Source organism: Ipomoea nil, unplaced genomic scaffold (assembly GCF_001879475.1).
Source record: "Ipomoea nil cultivar Tokyo-kokei standard unplaced genomic scaffold, Asagao_1.1 scaffold1977, whole genome shotgun sequence".
NCBI classification, from domain to species: Eukaryota; Viridiplantae; Streptophyta; class Magnoliopsida; order Solanales; family Convolvulaceae; genus Ipomoea; species Ipomoea nil.
Window position 1 is genome coordinate 1473421 of NW_017618405.1, and position 17960 is coordinate 1491380.

At 40.4% G+C, this 17960-nt stretch overlaps 2 protein-coding genes across 2 annotated transcripts; one reads left to right on the forward strand and one right to left on the reverse strand.

Annotated features, from left to right (window-relative positions):
- Window positions 1-261: 261 nt before the first annotated feature.
- LOC109147093 lies at window positions 262-1346 on the forward strand. The gene has a single exon (XM_019294738.1). The coding sequence runs from the start codon at window positions 392-394 to the stop codon at window positions 1154-1156; it is 765 nt and encodes a 254-aa protein (XP_019150283.1). The 5' UTR covers window positions 262-391; the 3' UTR covers window positions 1157-1346.
- A 1338-nt stretch (window positions 1347-2684) lies between these two features.
- LOC109147141 (uncharacterized mitochondrial protein AtMg00810-like) lies at window positions 2685-8459 on the reverse strand. The gene is made up of 3 exons (XM_019294779.1): window positions 8213-8459; window positions 7702-8138; window positions 2685-2744 (listed from the first exon to the last, which is right to left on the reverse strand). Exons 1-3 carry the CDS (start codon window positions 8457-8459, stop codon window positions 2685-2687), a joined length of 744 nt encoding a protein of 247 aa, XP_019150324.1.
- Between the last annotated feature and the right edge of the window lie 9501 nt (window positions 8460-17960).

Sequence of the window (17960 nt, forward strand, 5' to 3'; positions counted from 1 at the left end):
TAAGACACATACACATGCATCAGGATCCATAGTGCATTATCAACACTGATCTAGGCTATAAGGATTGTGATTTTGGAAGTGGAATCCGGTGAACTTAGAATTAGTTCAGCAAAATTCAATCACTTAAGTAAAAAATAAAAATAAAAAAAAAATAAAAAACAAAACCTAGATAGACACGGTTAATTCCCTGTAAATACAATACTATTTATTTCTTCTCCCAATACAATACAATTACAATTACTATTGTTCCCAAATAGGGAGGGAGAGAGAGAGAGGAACGCGTATATGGTATATCTGTATGCAACTCTGTTTATAGATATGTATATCTGTGCAAATAAATACATGAGGAGAGAGAGAGAGGGAGTCGGAAATCCAACAGGCGATAGAGAAGATGAAAGACAACAATAATCCAAAACCATTCTTCATACCAAGATGTTTCTTATTTTCTCTCCTCATATCCATACCTTTCCTCCTCCTTTTCTCCCACCGGACCTCCTTCTCCGCCCTCACATCATCCGCCGCCGCCGTGAACCGCCAATCGGATGAGGAGGGTCTCAAGATCCGGCCCGGTTACGCGTCCTACGAATCCTACATCCAGCGCCAGCTGAACAAGACCCTCAACCCCAAGCTCCGCAAGGTATGGACCACCCGAGACTGGGCCAGAAAGATCCAGGTCTTCAGCGCCTTCTTCAGCGATCTCAAGCGCGCCGCCCTGCTCTCCAACTCGTCCAAGGCGCTGTGCATCGGCGCCCGGATGGGCCAGGAAGTGGAGGCGCTGCGGCGGGTCGGGGTTTCTGACTCCATCGGCCTCGATCTCGTCCCCTCGCCGCCGCTGGTGGTGCGCGGCGACTTCCACCGCCAGCCCTTCGCCGCCGACACGTTCGATTTCGAATTCTCCAACGTGTTTGACCACGCCCTCTACCCCGACAAATTCGTCGGGGAGATCCAACGGACGCTGAAGCCTGGCGGGGTTTGCGTCCTACACGTGTCGGTCACTAAGCAAACTGATAAATACTCCGCCAACGATTTGTACAGCATCGAGCCATTGAAGAAACTGTTCAACCAGTCCGAGTTGGTTCGGACTCGGACCATAGACGGGTTCGGGTTGGATACGGAAGTAGTTTTTAGGAAAAAGAAGACCCAATCCCAACGGTGACGATAATCTCTTAGTTTTTATTTTTTATATTTTATTTTTATTTTTGAATACAGTTGGGATTCTTTTCTTTTGTTTTCTGGCAAATTAAATTGGGTTTTGCTTTTGTATGTACCTTTTGACTTGTATTACTTTAATTAAAGGGACAAAGCAATTTAATTTTTAATAATAATTAAGTATTTCCTTTTTATTTCACTTGATTCTTCATAGTTTCACTGTGATGAGATTATCAGGCGAGTCAATGATTCGTGATTAATAAGTTAATGTTTTACTGTTAATGTAATCTGATGAGTTGCTTGTTCCAATCGCACCTGTTTTGTTAGTTTTGTTGCTATATTTTCGTTTTAGTATGAGAGGGAATACAAATTGCAAGTAAGTATAGTATTTTCCTTGACATAATAATCTTGCAAATGCATTGGGAATAATTATTTCTCATTTATTGGTTTTCTCAAGAGTAAATACCTAAAATGGTCCATCGACTATAGTTAAATTACAAATTGGTCATTGACTTTCAATTTTAACCAATTAAGTCCTTAACTTTGCAATTTTAATACGATTTGGTCCTCCGTCTATTTGACCGTTTGTTGACGTGATTTCGGAGGATATATATGTAATTTCATGGTCCATCGTATGTTTTTTAAGGTTCTGGTTACATTTCCTGACTGCCCTGTTACATTTGAATCCACTGTCGAAAGCAATATGACAAATCCTATCGCCTTTCTTCATCCTCCCTTTGGATTCAATGTAGTTAAGTTCGTACCAGACCGAAGAAGACGACGTGTTTTCGAACCACAATCTGCCAAGTCCACGTGTTCCGACGAGAGTTGCAGGTTCTTCTGAAGATTGTCGATGACGGCGCGACCACCGACGTTGATGCAGAAGTGTTCGAATGCTTGTTTGAAGTCTGGAATGTAGGGTTTCCATTTGGGATTGAAGATTTTTCGACCGACGATGGACCATGAAATTACATATATATTCTCAAAGATCACGATCAACAAACCTTAAATAGACGGAGGACTAAATCGTGTTAAAATTACAAAGTTAAAGACTTAATTGGTTGAAATTAAAAGTCAAGGACCAATTTGTGAATTTAGCTATAGTCGATGGACCATTTTTTACTCTTTTCTCGAGTCAATTCATCCTATCAAATAGCTCCATTTATGATTTGCAAGTGGAGTTCTACTGTCTAAATTTTACTTCCGGAGGAGGCAGATTCTGAAGATTTTGAGAGTACAAAATAGGAGTATATGTAGCATTTTTCTTGCAAGTATTTGCTTAATTTTAATTGGTCACATTTACTTTTAAAATTGTGTTCGCTTAGCATTTTCTCTGAGTTTTAATCAGGTAACCCTTCTATAATGTTGACATGAAATTTAAATTAAAATAATTTTAGAATTTAAATTAAAATAATTTGATGACTTGTTTCATTATTGACTCATTCAAATCTAGAGAAAATCGTTACTTCCTCATTTGCGGCTGAAAACTGAAAATTGTTTCATATATGGGGTTGCTAAATCTTTACTATGTCCTTTCATGCTTTGTTGTAGAGCTCACTAACATCTCTCTTGAAACTCTCTTTGCCGTCTAATTCCTGAATATGCTCGAAGGTAGAACTTATTCATAGCTTTGTGCTCCTAGTCACAATTTAGAATTTCATTTCTCCTATTTGCTTCAGCTGCCTCGATTGGGCGTGCATCAATGGTAAAATGTCTATAATCTACTAGTGTTTGAAACCAAATTTGTTAGGAAACTTTGATGAGCTACTAGTGCATCAACTCATATATTGCTTTATAAATATTTAAAATTAATTATTTTTACCACATATATATATTAAATTAGTATGTCCAAAATATATAATTACAACCAAGTTCCTAATGAGATTTAGACATTTGATGTCAACATGCCTATAATTATTTATTTTGGACATATTAAGGTAATTACTTAGAAATCTTTTATCACTTTCGAAGTCGAGTTTTACTACCATTTCAATAAATTTTGTAATTAATAACTACTATCCATCCTCCATCATTGCAATTCTCTCTCCACTTTCAAACCACATTAAAAATTATTTTCTTTTTTAATGATTTCTTTTTTTTTTTACAGCCAAGCATCTTGTGCTTAGATGGCATGTAGTGACCTCTCCCATATGGGAAGTTATGAGATTGAGCCTCAGTGGAGGCGTTGTTGACTCTTTGTGCTTCATTAGGTTGAGAAAGTATGTAGGTCTCCATTAGGTTGAGAAAGTATGTAGCTCATGAGATTGAGCCTCAGTGGATGCGTGTCGGTGGTGTTGTTGACTCTGTGCTTCATTAAGTTGGCGTTGTTGACTCTTTGTGCTTTATTAGGTTGAGAAATTATGTTTGAACAGATACTACAATGCTCTTTGTGTTTCATTAGGTTGAGAAAGTATGTTTGAATAGATACTACAATGTAATAGAGTCAGTAGCATTCAAAAAAAAAATTTCTTTTTCTACAAGTAATATCTTTTCTCAATATATAAATACATTTAAGATATATAAAAACATAATAAGTGTGGATGAAGGTTATACCCTTCATTTATGTCCGTTTTTTCCGTTAAGTTTTATGATACATTATGCTATAAATATTGTACTATATAATATTTTGGACAAACATACCCCTACCGTTATAACTTCCGTTATCTTTTTCACTATTGCTACCATGCACATGCATCCACCATATATTTTCTTATTTTCAATAATAATAATAATAATAATAATAATAATAATAATAATAATAATAATAATATACACATTATATATTAGGGTTATATGTTAGTTATTTATTAAAATATAAATATTAAATTTATAGAAATGTTTTACATTATTATTATTATTTATAATAATTTAAATATTTAAAATTTAAATAAATTTAAAATTTTAATATAAAATATTAATATTGGGCACCTATTTTTTGCGTATCGCGCATAAGAAATACTAGTATTAATTAATAAAAGTAAACAATTCAAATCCAAATGTCCTCAAATTATTTTACGAAATTTGAAAATAAAATAATTCGTATTATATAAATATTTGGAGAAAAATGTATCACATTAACATTTGAAATAAATATAACATAGATTTTTTTTTTAAATATAACATTAATTCAAATTTAAAAGTCGAATACATATATATTATAAATATTTAATTACATTTAATCATTTATTTCTTCTCTACCAAACCAGTTTCATATCTATTTCGGTCAAGTCTTCTTGCAGTTGAGGATTTGTTGACTTGTTGTGAATAAGTGCATGATTTCAAATATATTCCTTGTTCCGAATTAAGTGGTCTTGTGTATTTTCAATCATGGATACATTTGAAGTCAAATAAATATTATTTTCAAATTTATCAAAAATGAAAAATTAAAAATATAGAATTATTTATTTAAATAAAATTAAAAATACAAAATATAAATTTGAAGTAAAATAAATATTATTTTTATTAAATAAACATTTATCAAAATACTAGGAAAACAATGGTCGGGGATGGGCCGAGGAGAGCTAGTGGGGCTACGTCAATCACCCGACCCACCTTATATTTTCTCTACCCATTTCGCCCACACCCCACACCCACCCCACCGGGTGCGGGTGCCACTACGTGTACCTACCACTTATCATCTTATTATTATTATTTTTTAAATATAATATTTAAATTACTTACACATAATTGATGTGAGTTTATTTGTGCATGATTCTATTGCTAGTTTGAATTTACTTTTGAGTTTTTAGTTCGTTAAATTAATACTTTCAGTGCATATTCCCTTGCTTTCTCATGAAGATATGGTTTTATACTTGATTTGAATGTTTTACGGTATTTGTTAGTGTTTTGAAACCACTATAGATCAATTTGATTGCAGTATATTTCTCAAATAAATAATACCTAGAGTACCAGGTTATCGATCCACAGGGAAGTGGGCGTATTAAGGATGAATGCCATAAATTCAATCAATTGCAACAGGAAAGAATTACAGAAAGTATATCAGAAGTCTACCACTAAAGACTCCTATCTATCAGGGTAGTAGAACAGGACTTAATCATCTACTACACACTAATAGACTATAGACAAATAATAATAATAACAAATATATTAACCATACTAACACACCCCCTCAAGCACAAGGTGGGTGAAGCACAACATTGAGTGTAACATCCCGTGTTACGACCCCTAAGATCAATTAAATCATTTAATCAATTATCCAAAAGAAAGAATTAAAACACAATAATTAATTAGGAAAGGCCCACCATAGTCCACGGACCCTTATCCCTAAACCCAACCCTTAGTCCCAAAAGAAATAGAATTAGCAAGCTCATAATATTAGTTCCCAACTAGGACTCCTAAATATATAAATAGGGGACTTAAGAGGCACCTAGAAACCCCCCCACAAGAATAACGCCCCACCCCAAAAAGAGCTCCAAGAATCCCCCTAGAAGAAATCAAGAAAGCAAGAAAGCTTAAAGAAAGACCCTTCATAGCCAAGGAATTAATTAAGGCTAAGAGGTAACCCATGTCTCAACAAAACCTATTTTCATAGTTATGATTCCCCCTTAGGGTTTCCCCATATTATTGTGTATTAATGACTTGTGATGATTATTATTGATGATTGATGTGATGATCCCATGGGGGATCTTGATAATCTTGATATTGGGAGATTCTTGATAATTATGATGTTCTTGATGATTATATGGAGTTCTTGATGATTATGTGTTGTTCTTGATAATTGTGTGATGCCCTTGATGCTTATGTGTTATTCTTACCGAATCTTGCAATTAGAAGACGAATCGTATTCTTGTTGATATAAAAGTGATTAGAACCCTAGGTTGTATCGTATGATATTATTCTTGGATTATCGGGTGGGGTAATCGCATGTTTGGGTGTTGATTATGTTTAGAAAAGCATGATAGGTTATGTGTCGTTCGTTTCTCGTATTTGATCCGTTAATTGTCTACGTGTTGTCGTTGATTGCGTTGTAAAGTGTCTAAGCATGGTTTCGGGTTCCACAATGGTTCCCGGGGTGAAATTGTGTGATAAGAGTCAGTGGGGGGTAGGGGACCCGCCACCTACCTACGGCCGGAATGGTGATCCCGGCAGCGGGCAGCCGGCGGGCGGGCAGCTGCCCGCCGGCGACCCGCTGCCCGGAATAGTGAATCCGGCGTGTGGCCCCCCACCCACCGGCTACCCGCTGGAATGTTCCCCATCTTGGGTTCCCGGCTTCCCCGTTTGATGTTTCCCCGTCCCCCGTGGTGTCCCAACGGACTCCGTTTATCGTGCCTATGTCTAGTTTGATATTTCGGGTACCGTTCGTAGGTTTATGAGTCTATTATTTTGCATGCTAGTTGAATTGGTATCCCGTTGACCTAGGTGGAAGAAGTATGAACCCCTTAGGACTATTCTTAGTATGTGATGGATCGCGCATAGGTTTTGTTATACGTTTTCTCCCCCTTCCCAATGTGTTAATGTGGGTTGCATGTACTTGCTATGTGTTATGTGTGCATGTAACCCCGAGTTGGTTAAGATCAATCGGGCTATACGGCAGTCGGGTGGGCTGAGAACCATACCGGTTGTTAACCAGGCTGGTAGAGACCGGTCAGGTATATAAATATTATATAGGACTAAGTTCCACTATACGGGCAGTCGGATGGGCTGAGAACCATACCGGCTGTTAACCAGGCTGGTAGAGACCGGTCAGGTATATAAATATTATATAGGACAGAGGTCCACTATACGGGCAGTTGAATGGGCTGAGAACCATCCCAACTGTTAACCAGGTTGGTAAAGACCGGTCAGGTATATAAATATTATGTAGGACAAAGGTCCATTAGTCGGTTGCGATCGGCTCCTCCGTAATGTGAGACGGGGCAGGGTGCTGCGGGGCCGTGTCAGAGCTATATGCGCTGACCCTCATGTATGGGCATGCGATTGGTCCTGTGGCGCCAACAAAGTGTGCTATGTGATGAGATATGGAGGAGTTGTGTTTATGAGTATATTGGGGGATGTGACTAAGGGATTTATGCTGGGGATTGTTTATGTTGGGTTATGATTATTAATTATGCTCAGCTTTATCTGTCTTACCTGTTGTGGATTGTATACGCTTGTTATAACTGTTGCTTATGTCTAGCCTTATCTGTCGAGTCATTCCCGATTTTAAAAGCTAGAGTCTCGTAGGATATATCTTCATGCTTCAAAATGGTTTTCGTATATCTATATATATCTCTATATGTATTGTATTTCAACGCGTTGGAGTGGGTTACCAGCATCTCTCGCTGAACAGATATATTTGGCTTTCAGGCACAGAAGATTAAGTCACTGGAGTGCGCTAGAGCTTGGAACATAGAAGTAGTTAGTTTCCCTTTCGGCCTGCGTGCCATGTTTATACATTCATATCATTGAGACATTAGTTAGTTAGCCTGTGCACCTGAGTTCTCTAGCTCAGGTGTGGCATAGCACCCCGTACACTCGTACTCTGTTTGGGATTTAATGAGATTTCATCTTTATTTTATAAGTTTTAAATATCTTGAAAATCTGGGGTGTTACATTGAGCTTGTCCCGTAAAAGAGTGAACCGCGGCCCCGGTATAGGTTTGGTGAGGATATCTGCTATCTGATCTTTCGTAGAAACAAAGTTAACCAAAAAATCCCCTGAAGCAACTTTGTCACGCACAAAGTGGTAATCAATCTCCACATGTTTCGTCCTGGCATGGAACACTGGATTCGCACAGAGATACGTGGCACCCAAGTTATCACACCATAAAGTGGAGGGCTGTCTAGAGTGTAATCCTAGCTCACAAAGTAGAGACACAACCCACATGACTTCAGCTGCAACATCTGCTAGGGCTTTGTACTCGGCTTCAGTAGAGGAGCGGGCTACCGTGCGTTGTTTCCGAGAGAGCCAGGAGACAAGGTTAGACCCTTGAAAAACAGCAAACCCACTTGTACTCTTTCTGTCAACAGGACAACCGGCCCAATCTGAGTCTGAATAAGCATGAATAACCGTAGTCGAGGACGGTTTTAGCCGTAACCCATAATCAGTAGTTCCCTTGATATACCGTAACACACGTTTACCATAGCCCACTGATCCGTGGTCGGTGAATGCATGAACTGGCAAAGACGGTTAACTGCATAAGAAAGATCAGGACGCGTGATAGTGAGATACTGCAATGCCCCAACTATGCGTCGATACTGAGTCGGATTATCAAACAGTTCATCTGACGGAGACACAACATGTGTCACAGAGGCTGGTGTGGCTAGTGGCTTGCAATCCAACATTCCAGACCTATTCAGTAAGTCATTCATATAGCGCCGCTGAGAAGCATGCCCGAATCTGAGTGGACTGTTTCAATCCCCAAAAAGAAACCTGGTCGGCCGAGGTCCCGTATCTTGAAGACAGAGGCTAGACGCTGTAGCAAGGAGTTAACTAAGGCAGCATCACTGCCCATCATGATTATGTCGTCAACATACACTAATAGATAAACCTGTGAGTTAGCCGTGTTGTAGTAGAAAAGCGAAACATTGGTTTTGGACGACGAAAACCCCGCTGAAACTAAGAAGTCATGTAACCGTTTGAACCAAGCCCTCGGAGCCTGTTTTAGGCCATATAGAGAGCGTTGTAGGAGACATACATGGCCAGGGTGTGCTGGGTTTTCATACCCTGGCGGTTGCTTCATGTAGACTATTTCAGCTAGATGCCCGTTGAGGAAGGCATTATGAACATCCAGCTGGCGTAATGTCCAGTTGTTTGTTATAGCCATAGAAAAGAGAATCCGAACCGTGGTTGGTTTGACAACCGGGCTGAAGGTGTCAAAGAAATCTTCGCCCGCCACTTGATTAAAACCTTTGGCTACAAGTCGCGCTTTGTAGCGCTCAACCGAGCCGTCTGCATTCCGCTTAGTGCAGAAAACCCACTTGCACCCGATGATGTTCATGGTTGGATCCGGTGGCACTAGACGCCAAGTGCTGTTATGGAGTAGAGCATTGAACTCTTGGTCCATAGCGTCACGCCACTCTGGATGCCCCACAGCTTGAGAGTAGCATGTTGGGTCAGTTGTTGCAGTTAGGGCCTGAAAAACTTCTGGAGCCCTTTTTGTCATGTGACGAAGGCGCATGACATGCCCTCTGTCTTGAGGTTGTGTCCGTCTAACACGTTTGCGAGGCCGAACTGGTGGTGCAGCAGGCTCAATAGCCAACATGGGTGCCTCTTGAGCCAAAGGAGTAGGCTCAACTATTAGGGACACAGTCCCTGTAGTAATAATGGGACTAGAAGCCCACGGCATAGCTATTGGTGTTGCAACTGTTTGTTCAGAACCTGTAGCAAAAGGGAAAATAGATTCGTTAAACCGCACATGGCGACAGATATAGGTTTTCCCGCTGGTTAGGTCCATGCACCTGTATCCCCTATAGGAAGGTGGGTAACCTAAGAAGACACATGGTGTTGAGCAATATTCCATCTTATGTCGATTATATGGTCGTAGATGAAGAAAACACTCACACCCAAACACACGAAGGAATTGATAAGGAGGGGACTTTTTATGTAGACGGTAGAAGGGACTTTCAAAATTTAGAACTGAGGATGGGAGATAATTTATTAAACACGTAGCAGCTTCAAAGGCGTAGTCCCAATATTGTTGCGGGACAGACCCTTGAGCAAGGAGAGCCAAGCCCGTTTCGACAACATGTCTATTCCAGCGCTCAACTCTCCCGTTTTTTTCATGCGTGTAGGCACATGATTGCCGGTGATTAATTACCAAGTTTAGAAACGTTGTGTGTAGTTTTCTGTATTCACCCCCTAGGTCCGACTGTATGGATTTGATAGAGCGCGAAAACTGCCGCTCTACCAAGACGCGAAAAGAATCAAAAACTTTATAAATGTCAGATTTTACCCGTAATGGGTAAAACCAGCAGTAGCGGGAGAAATCATCAACAAATAATACAAAGTACCGAAAACCACTAGAAGAGATTATCGCGGTAGGCCCCCAGATATCTGTATATAATAGGTCTAGTACATTTTCACTACTAGTATTTAGTCTTTCTAATTTGAAACGCGCCGATTTGCCAAGATGGCAAGCTGAGCACGACCCCACTGCATGACTTTTTGACGTAACCGAAACTTGTGACAAGATTTTATTTTGCACCACATCGTGAGGATGTCCTAGCCTGCGGTGCCATATGGACGGTGTAGCTCGAGATGAGACAAATGCACACGGATTCCGGGAAACAGACAATGCATACAGACCTCCTGAGGCAGGGCCCTTAAGCAGAACTTCCCTGGTTTTGGAATCCTTCACAAAAAAGCAATTGTCATGAAACTCAAAAAATACTCGATTTTCTTTAGCAAACTTTTGGACTAACAATAATGGCACTGTTAATTTTGGTACACATAAGACATCAGACATATGTAACGGTTTTGACACGGATTGAATGGATACACGGCCAACCCGCGAGATAACCAAAATTGTACCATTTCCTACGCGGAGAGTGTCCGGTCCACCATATTCATCAGAATTAGACAGCATGTTCACATCAGGCGTGGCATGTGATGAGGCCCCGGTGTCCGGGTAACACGCATCCGTAGGTGGTGCGGCTGCCGTCGTGTCACCGGAAACGGCAACATTGGCTTGAGCAGGCGGCTGAGTGGTGTAGCGTTTATTGCAATAGATCGCCGAGTGACCGTGAGCCCTACAGATTTGACACCGGGGAGAGCCACGGCCACCATTGCGTCCGCCGCGATTATTGTTTCGGCCACCATTGCGGCCGCGCCTGCCACCACTGGAATGGTGGTCATTGTTTCCATGCCCACGCCCGACATGCATCGCATGGTTGCCTCCAGTACTGCCGAAGTCCGCCGGAGCAACGAGATCATCACCAAGTATAAAATCCGCCGCCTGTAGGTGATCCGAGAGGGTGGGCAGTCCGACTGGAGTGTTGGCAGTCAGGCTGGCTACGTAGGATCGATACTCCGGGCGTAGACCATGCAGAACATATAGGTTCTGCCTGGCCAACGAAAGTGGTGAACCGGCTTGCGCTAGGGCTTCCACCAAAACCTCCGCACGCCCGAGGTAGTCCGCCGGAGAAGAGTTGCCCTGCCGGAGCGCTTGGAACTGTCCAAGCAAATTCAGGCACCTCGCCTGTGTATTGGATCCGAGAGCCGTAGTGATCGAGCGCCACACCTCTGCCGCCGTATTCCGGCTAACCGCCAAGTGGAGTACCTCGTCAGACATTGAGGATATAAGGAGATCGAGCGCCACACCTCTGCCGCCGTATTCCGGCTAACCGCCAAGTGGAGTATCTCGTCAGACATTGAGGATATAAGGAGGGAGAGGATCGACTGATCCTGCTGCATCCACACCTTGTACGTCGGATTCGGAGAGGGCTCGGTGGTGGGTGTCACCGAACTGGATTCGCCGGCAGGGGAGGAGACCGTCGCCGCCAGGCAAGGGTAGCTACCGTCGATGAATCCAGTGAGGTCGTGGCTGCGTAGGAAAGGGAGCAACTGAGTGCGCCAAAACAGGAAGTTGCGTTGCGTGAGCTTCATCGAGGTAAAGTGATGAGCTCCGGCAAGAGGGTTGACGCCGGCCGGGGAGGAGCCACCAGCGGCGGAGGGCATTCTCTCAGACGAGTTGGATGACATGATCGCAAAAAGAGGGGGGGGGGGGGGGGGGGGCGGTTGCACAAAGAAGGGAGAGAGGATCGTTTAAGTTAGGCTGATACCAGATGAATGCGATAAATTCAATCAATTGCAACAGGAAAGAATTACAGAAAGTATATCATAAGTCTACCACTAAAGACTCCTATCTATCAGGGTAGTAGAACAGGACTTAATCATCTACCACACACTAATAGACTATAGACAAATAATAATAATAACAAATATATTAACCATACTAACATTAAGCACTAGCTACTAATTTATTCTTATGAAGCTAATCCTAACGAAAGACATGATTGAGCAATGACAAAAACTAAATAAAACAAAGTATGCAAGTTTAAGAAAATAATAAGGAGAGAATGAGATTCCTCGGATTTATGTATTTAATCACCTAGTGTCAATCTTAAGAACAATATTAAAATCTGGGTTTAACAAGTGTGAGAATGCAACTGGTATAAAGAGTTAGTCCCGCAATCTCTATCCTATGTGAATATTCACTCCCGTGATATAAACACCCAACAATATAAGAACAAGCATTCATAATAAATCCCTAATTACTGCCATCTCCCGATGTGCAACAATCAAAAATCAAACTCCATAACATATTTGCTATCTCCCAAGGTGCAACAGTTAAGTGCAATTGTGTGTGCCTTAAATTATGCCCAACTCCCGTTGTGACACAAAGAAAGTTATGAAACAAGTAATTACGGCCGTTAACTACTAGCAACAACAATATAAAACACAATTGCAACTCAAATTAAAACCCAAATAATAATATATTAAAGCATTAAAGAACTAGGCACAAAGGTTCATAACTACGTATTTTTCATCCAAAATTAGCCACACATGGCTAATATGCAATACATAGCAATAATTAAGAGTTTACAAATAATCTAAAAGAGTACAAGAATTAAACCAAGCGTGTGACAACCCGTAAATCCAAACACTAATCAAGGATTAATTAGAGAATTAATCCAAGTCTCTTTGCTAATTTATTCCTAAAAATCCAGAAATTTAATAGTCGAGGGACTAGATTTTCACTAGTACTTAAGTCAAAGGGTTGTACCTTGTGCTTCTTGAGTTGTGCCCTTGCTCCCTTGTCTTTCCAACATTAGTAACGGTAGGAATGTCTTTCTACCTAAATTTTTTGATCCAAGCTAACCTAGCAAGTCTCTTTCATTTCATTCACTCCTCAACCCAAGACACAAAAACTCTAGCCTCTCTCTAAAAGATTTAGCTTCTTCTCCAAGCTAGAGTTTGAGCATCCAAGTCTTGCAAGATATTCTCCCAAGGTTCCTACTTTCTCCATCTTGAGCATAAGAGAGGGTAAAATCCTTGATCTTTTGATGTTTTTAACCCTCTTTTAGGTATCTTTTTCTAAAGATAGGATCTTTGTTGTCTTTTGGTTTGTGTATGAAGTAGGTGTGGAAGAGGAGCTTTAGGAAAGGCTTTCTAAGGGTGAAAAGAGGAAGTTATTAGGCTACAAAGGTAACCCATGCTTTACAAAACCTATTTTCTTACTTATATGATAATTCTTGTGCTGATTTGTGAGATTTGATGCATTGTCTTGTGCTGATGCATTTTTAGAGCTTGTTCTTAGGGTTCTTGAATGCCATTTCTTGGGTTCAAGTCATATTGTTGTTGTGTGTGAGATTTTGGATGTTTTGGACTTGAATTTGGACTTGTTGTTGAAAATCCCCGAAGGGATGATTTTGGAGTATAGGGTGTACCCGCGGGCGGAACGGTGGGCAGGGCCCTACCCGCCGCCCCACCCGCGGGGTACGTGGTTGATCGTGGGCATGTACCCGCGGGCGGAACCGCGGGTGGTTGTCCACCCGTGGCCCCACCCGCGGGGAACGTTGTGGTAGTTGGCGGGGATTTGTTCTCCGTGATTCTTTTGACTCGGTATTGATGTTTTGACCTCCCGATGTTGTTTTATTGGGCTATTTGTGAGTCTTCTTGATCTTTCGTATGTCTAGAACGGTATATTAGGAATCCATGTAGAATTTGGTGTCTTGAATCGTGCTAAGGGTCCGACATTGTGATTCGTTGGGCTAATGTGAGTCTTGAATGTTCTTTGGAACTACTTTTAGTTTACCCGTTTGATAAGCATGCTAGTTTGATATTGAAATGTTTAGCTAGTATGTGCGGTTTGTTCCTTCGTATTGAGATTTCCAACTTGTGTTGACAATCATTTGGTGTTGGATTGGAATCCTTTGTTGTTGAGTATGGTCTCATGTTTTTATTGTGATCTCTTGATTGATTCCTATGATGTGAACGTATGTAATTCGTTGTACCCTTTGTTGATACTTGATTAAGACTATTGTTGAGTCTTGGTCTTCTTGGTAATGATGATGACTTTGTGTGACTATGATTGAGATTGGTGGTTTGTTACTTGAGCTTTGCTCACGAGATTGGCAGTTTTGTGATATGATAATGAATGGTACCCTCGTGTACTGAGAGATCGGTGGTGAATAGTATTGTCGGGGGGGGGGGGCGGGGGGGGGGGGGGGGGGGGGGGGGGGGGCGAGCGACGGTCCCCGGAGGCAAAAGGTTGGACTCAGAAGTACAGGGTGGCACTAAGAGGTAAAGGTTGGAACCGAAATAAGGCCAGGGGTAGCCATAAGGTTGGAACAGGGCATAAGGTTAGAACTATGATACTTGTGACATGTAGTTGTCACTGTGGCATGTAGTTGCCAATGTGTGAATGTGAACTCTTTGCTTATGAGCATGTCTTGATGTATTCTACTTTGTGATCAGTAGAATGCATCCTGAGTTGTTTGTCTCTCATGTTTGATGTCTTTTCATGTTGTGAGGATGGTAATTCCTCTTTCTTTTGAGAGTGTTTGATGAGTCTTTGAAGTTGACTTCTCTCTTGGGTTTTGAACTGATATATACTGTATTTCGTTTCAAAATGGTTTTGATACATACTTATCTATATATGCTATTTAACGCGTATTGATGGGTTACCAGCAATATTCGCTGACCGGGTGTTATCCACATGTTATGTTTTCCTTGTTCTACAGGTTTTGAGTAGATGTCTGAGAGCGCTAGACATGGATCGCTAGATAGATTAGCTGTCCTATGTAGACGTTATGTTTTGTTTGACCTGTGAGCCTAGTTAGCAGCCTGTGTGCCTTGACACTTTATGACTTGTTTGAATTGATAGTGTTTCCCGCCTGTGCACCTATGTCTGAGATAGGTGTGGCATAACATACCCTGATTTTATATAGCTTTCGTTGCTTTATGTATTGATGATTAGATATTTTCCTGTGCATTTAAGTTTTAAAAATGTGATAAAAATTGGAGGTGTTGCAAAGCGATTCTCCCAAATATCCTTAGCTTTCTCCTTGCTCCCAAGATAATTTGTAACTCTCAATTCTCTTTTTTCTTGTCTCCAAAACTGAGCATAATAGTCTAGGGTTGAGGAAATATGGGCCTTTTATAGTGGGAGCCAAGTAGGGATGCATTAGGAAGTTTCCGCGCCACTTTCCAAACTCTGATAAGGATTTTCGACGCGTCCAGAATTGGCTCGATGCGTCGAGTTCTGATTTTCGCCAAACTGAAACGTTACTGGAAACTTTCGACGCGTCGAGTCTTTTGCAGAAACATAGGTTGTATCCCTTCGAGTCTTCTTTCCAATGGCGCAAGAATCACCTGAATTGGACATTCCTAGAGTGAGATATGATCAAAATACTAAGGTGTCGCCAAATTCAGTGAGAATTACAACTCTTTGGTCTTTTGCTCCACTTTTCCCTTGTTTTGTTCTTGTGATCAAATCCATTGAAAGTAGCACCCTCTGGCTCTCTTTGAAGAATTTTAGTATCCTCCTTACCTTCACATTGACTTTGTTTTGGCTCCAAACTCGTCCTAGAACTATCCCTGATTTTGCAATTGATCTACAATGGTTCCAAAACACTAACAAACACCGTAAAACATTGAAATCAAGTGTAAACCCATATCTTAATGAGAAAACAAAGGGAATGTGCATTTAAAGTCACATTTTTCATGAACTTAAACCCCACAAATATATTCAAACTAACACTAGAAATATGTACAATAGGCTCACATCAAACCCCCCCACACTTAAACCTTTGCTTGTCCTCAAGCAAAACCATGAACTAAATCACCAGTCTAGCATACAAATTACTCCTACTCTCTCTTGCACAACCTTTCATACCACCAACCCACTTGCTACAAAAGAACAAGCTCTATGAATCATATCAGTTTGGCACATAAGACCCATTTTCAAGCCAATAACCAAGCACCAAGAATTATTAAAGTGTGTGAGGATCAAGTGTGCACAAATAATTAGTTGAGATTATGCAAAACACGGCTCATGAATGAAATCTCATAGGCTTGCCCTTCGTACTCCCACTAGCTCAACTCTAAGAATGCATGCTAAGATCAAATAGGCCTTTATTAAGCTTGTAATCGGACTAAGGCTGTATGACTAACAAAAACGTGACATGGATAAATACACAAAGGAGAGAATTTCACAATTATCTATTCCTTTCAAAACCTTAGAATAGATAAGACAATAACAATTCAAGGAGTAGAATTTCAGCTCAAGAACAAAGCAATCTTCTAATTAAGTGGGGGTTTAAACAATCAAACTTTCAATCTTCATTCATCCTTCTTTTTCTTTTATTTTCTCTTTTTTAAGATTTCTCTTTTGATTCTTTTCTTTGGAATACCACAACATCTCAAGGAATAAGCTTTAAACCAACAATCAAGACCCCCACACTTGAACTTTTTGCACAAAAATTGCTTTTTTGACATAAACTCCATAAAAATCTCTCCTACAGGAATATAAAAAATAAAAGCTCCATTCTCTCAATGGTGGAAGGGAAAATATTTGGCTATGGGCTGAGGGTTGATGATGGGGTTAACACAAATAAAATAATCACAATGAGGGGATAAGTGCTTAGCACTTATTTAAACAAACAAAAGGCTCAAAGGGGACACAAGGGGTAATAACATATATAAGGGTAGGCTTAAAGGCTAATGACTGAACAAAAATGACCTAAATCACTTCAAAACATGCAAAACTTAGATTTCACTTAGGGAGTAATGAGACAAGTTCTAGCAAAACACCCATGACCGGAATCTCACATAAGCCTTCACTAGCAATGCATAACACACAAGATCAAGAATTAATCCAATTAATGAGTGGTTAACAAGACTATTGGCAAGAGAATAAATTAATCATGTGTTACACCTCAAATCATCAATCAGAAATTGAATTGCAACAAGTACCACCAAAATAAACCACAAACCAACAAGAGAGAGCAATTGTAATTGAATGTTATGACAAACAACTTATTAACCAAAAGAACCTGAGTCATCCAAGCAAAAATTTTAAATTTATCCCAAATTGTAGACTCCTTCCCACACTTAAAAATTTGCATCGTCCCTGATGCAAAACCAAAGAAAAGGAAAACAAGAGAAAAGAGAAGGGTAAAAAGAAAGAGAACAATAAAACAACACAAACTAAGATGTGCTAAATAAAAGACTAACTAGACGAAAATAATATAAAGCAATATAAAGGATAAGATGGGGTGCATCCCATGAAGCGCTAAGTTTAACGTCGCTAGCTCGACGTAACCTCGTTATGGAGTACTCAATCCAGTTGATCCGTGAAGTTGACTCCACGCCCAAAAAAATTGTTCCACTTTACATGCTCCTCAAATGTCACGCTAAGGGGCTTGCTATGAATCATAGAACAATCTTCAACATCAGTGGACTTTGGCTCATTAATAACATAAAATTCAACTTTTTCCTCTCCAAAGTAAAAAATCATGGACCCCTTTCTTGTATCAATTATTCTTCCAATTGTGGCCAAGAAAGGTCTCCTCAAGATGATGGGAGTTTCGGGATTCTCTGGGGCATCTATCACAATGAAGTCACAAGGTACAAAATATTTGTCCACATGGACTGGAACATTCTCAAGAATTCCAATTGGGCTAGTAGTAGATTGATCAACAAATGTCAATGTAAGTTGGACAGGTTTAGGCTCTCCCAAATTCAACTTCTTACAAAGTGATAGAGGCATAACATTAACACTAGCTCCAAGATCACAAAGGGACCTTTTGATCATACGACCTCCAATAAAACATGGGATTGTGAATATTCCCGGATCTCTATGCTTC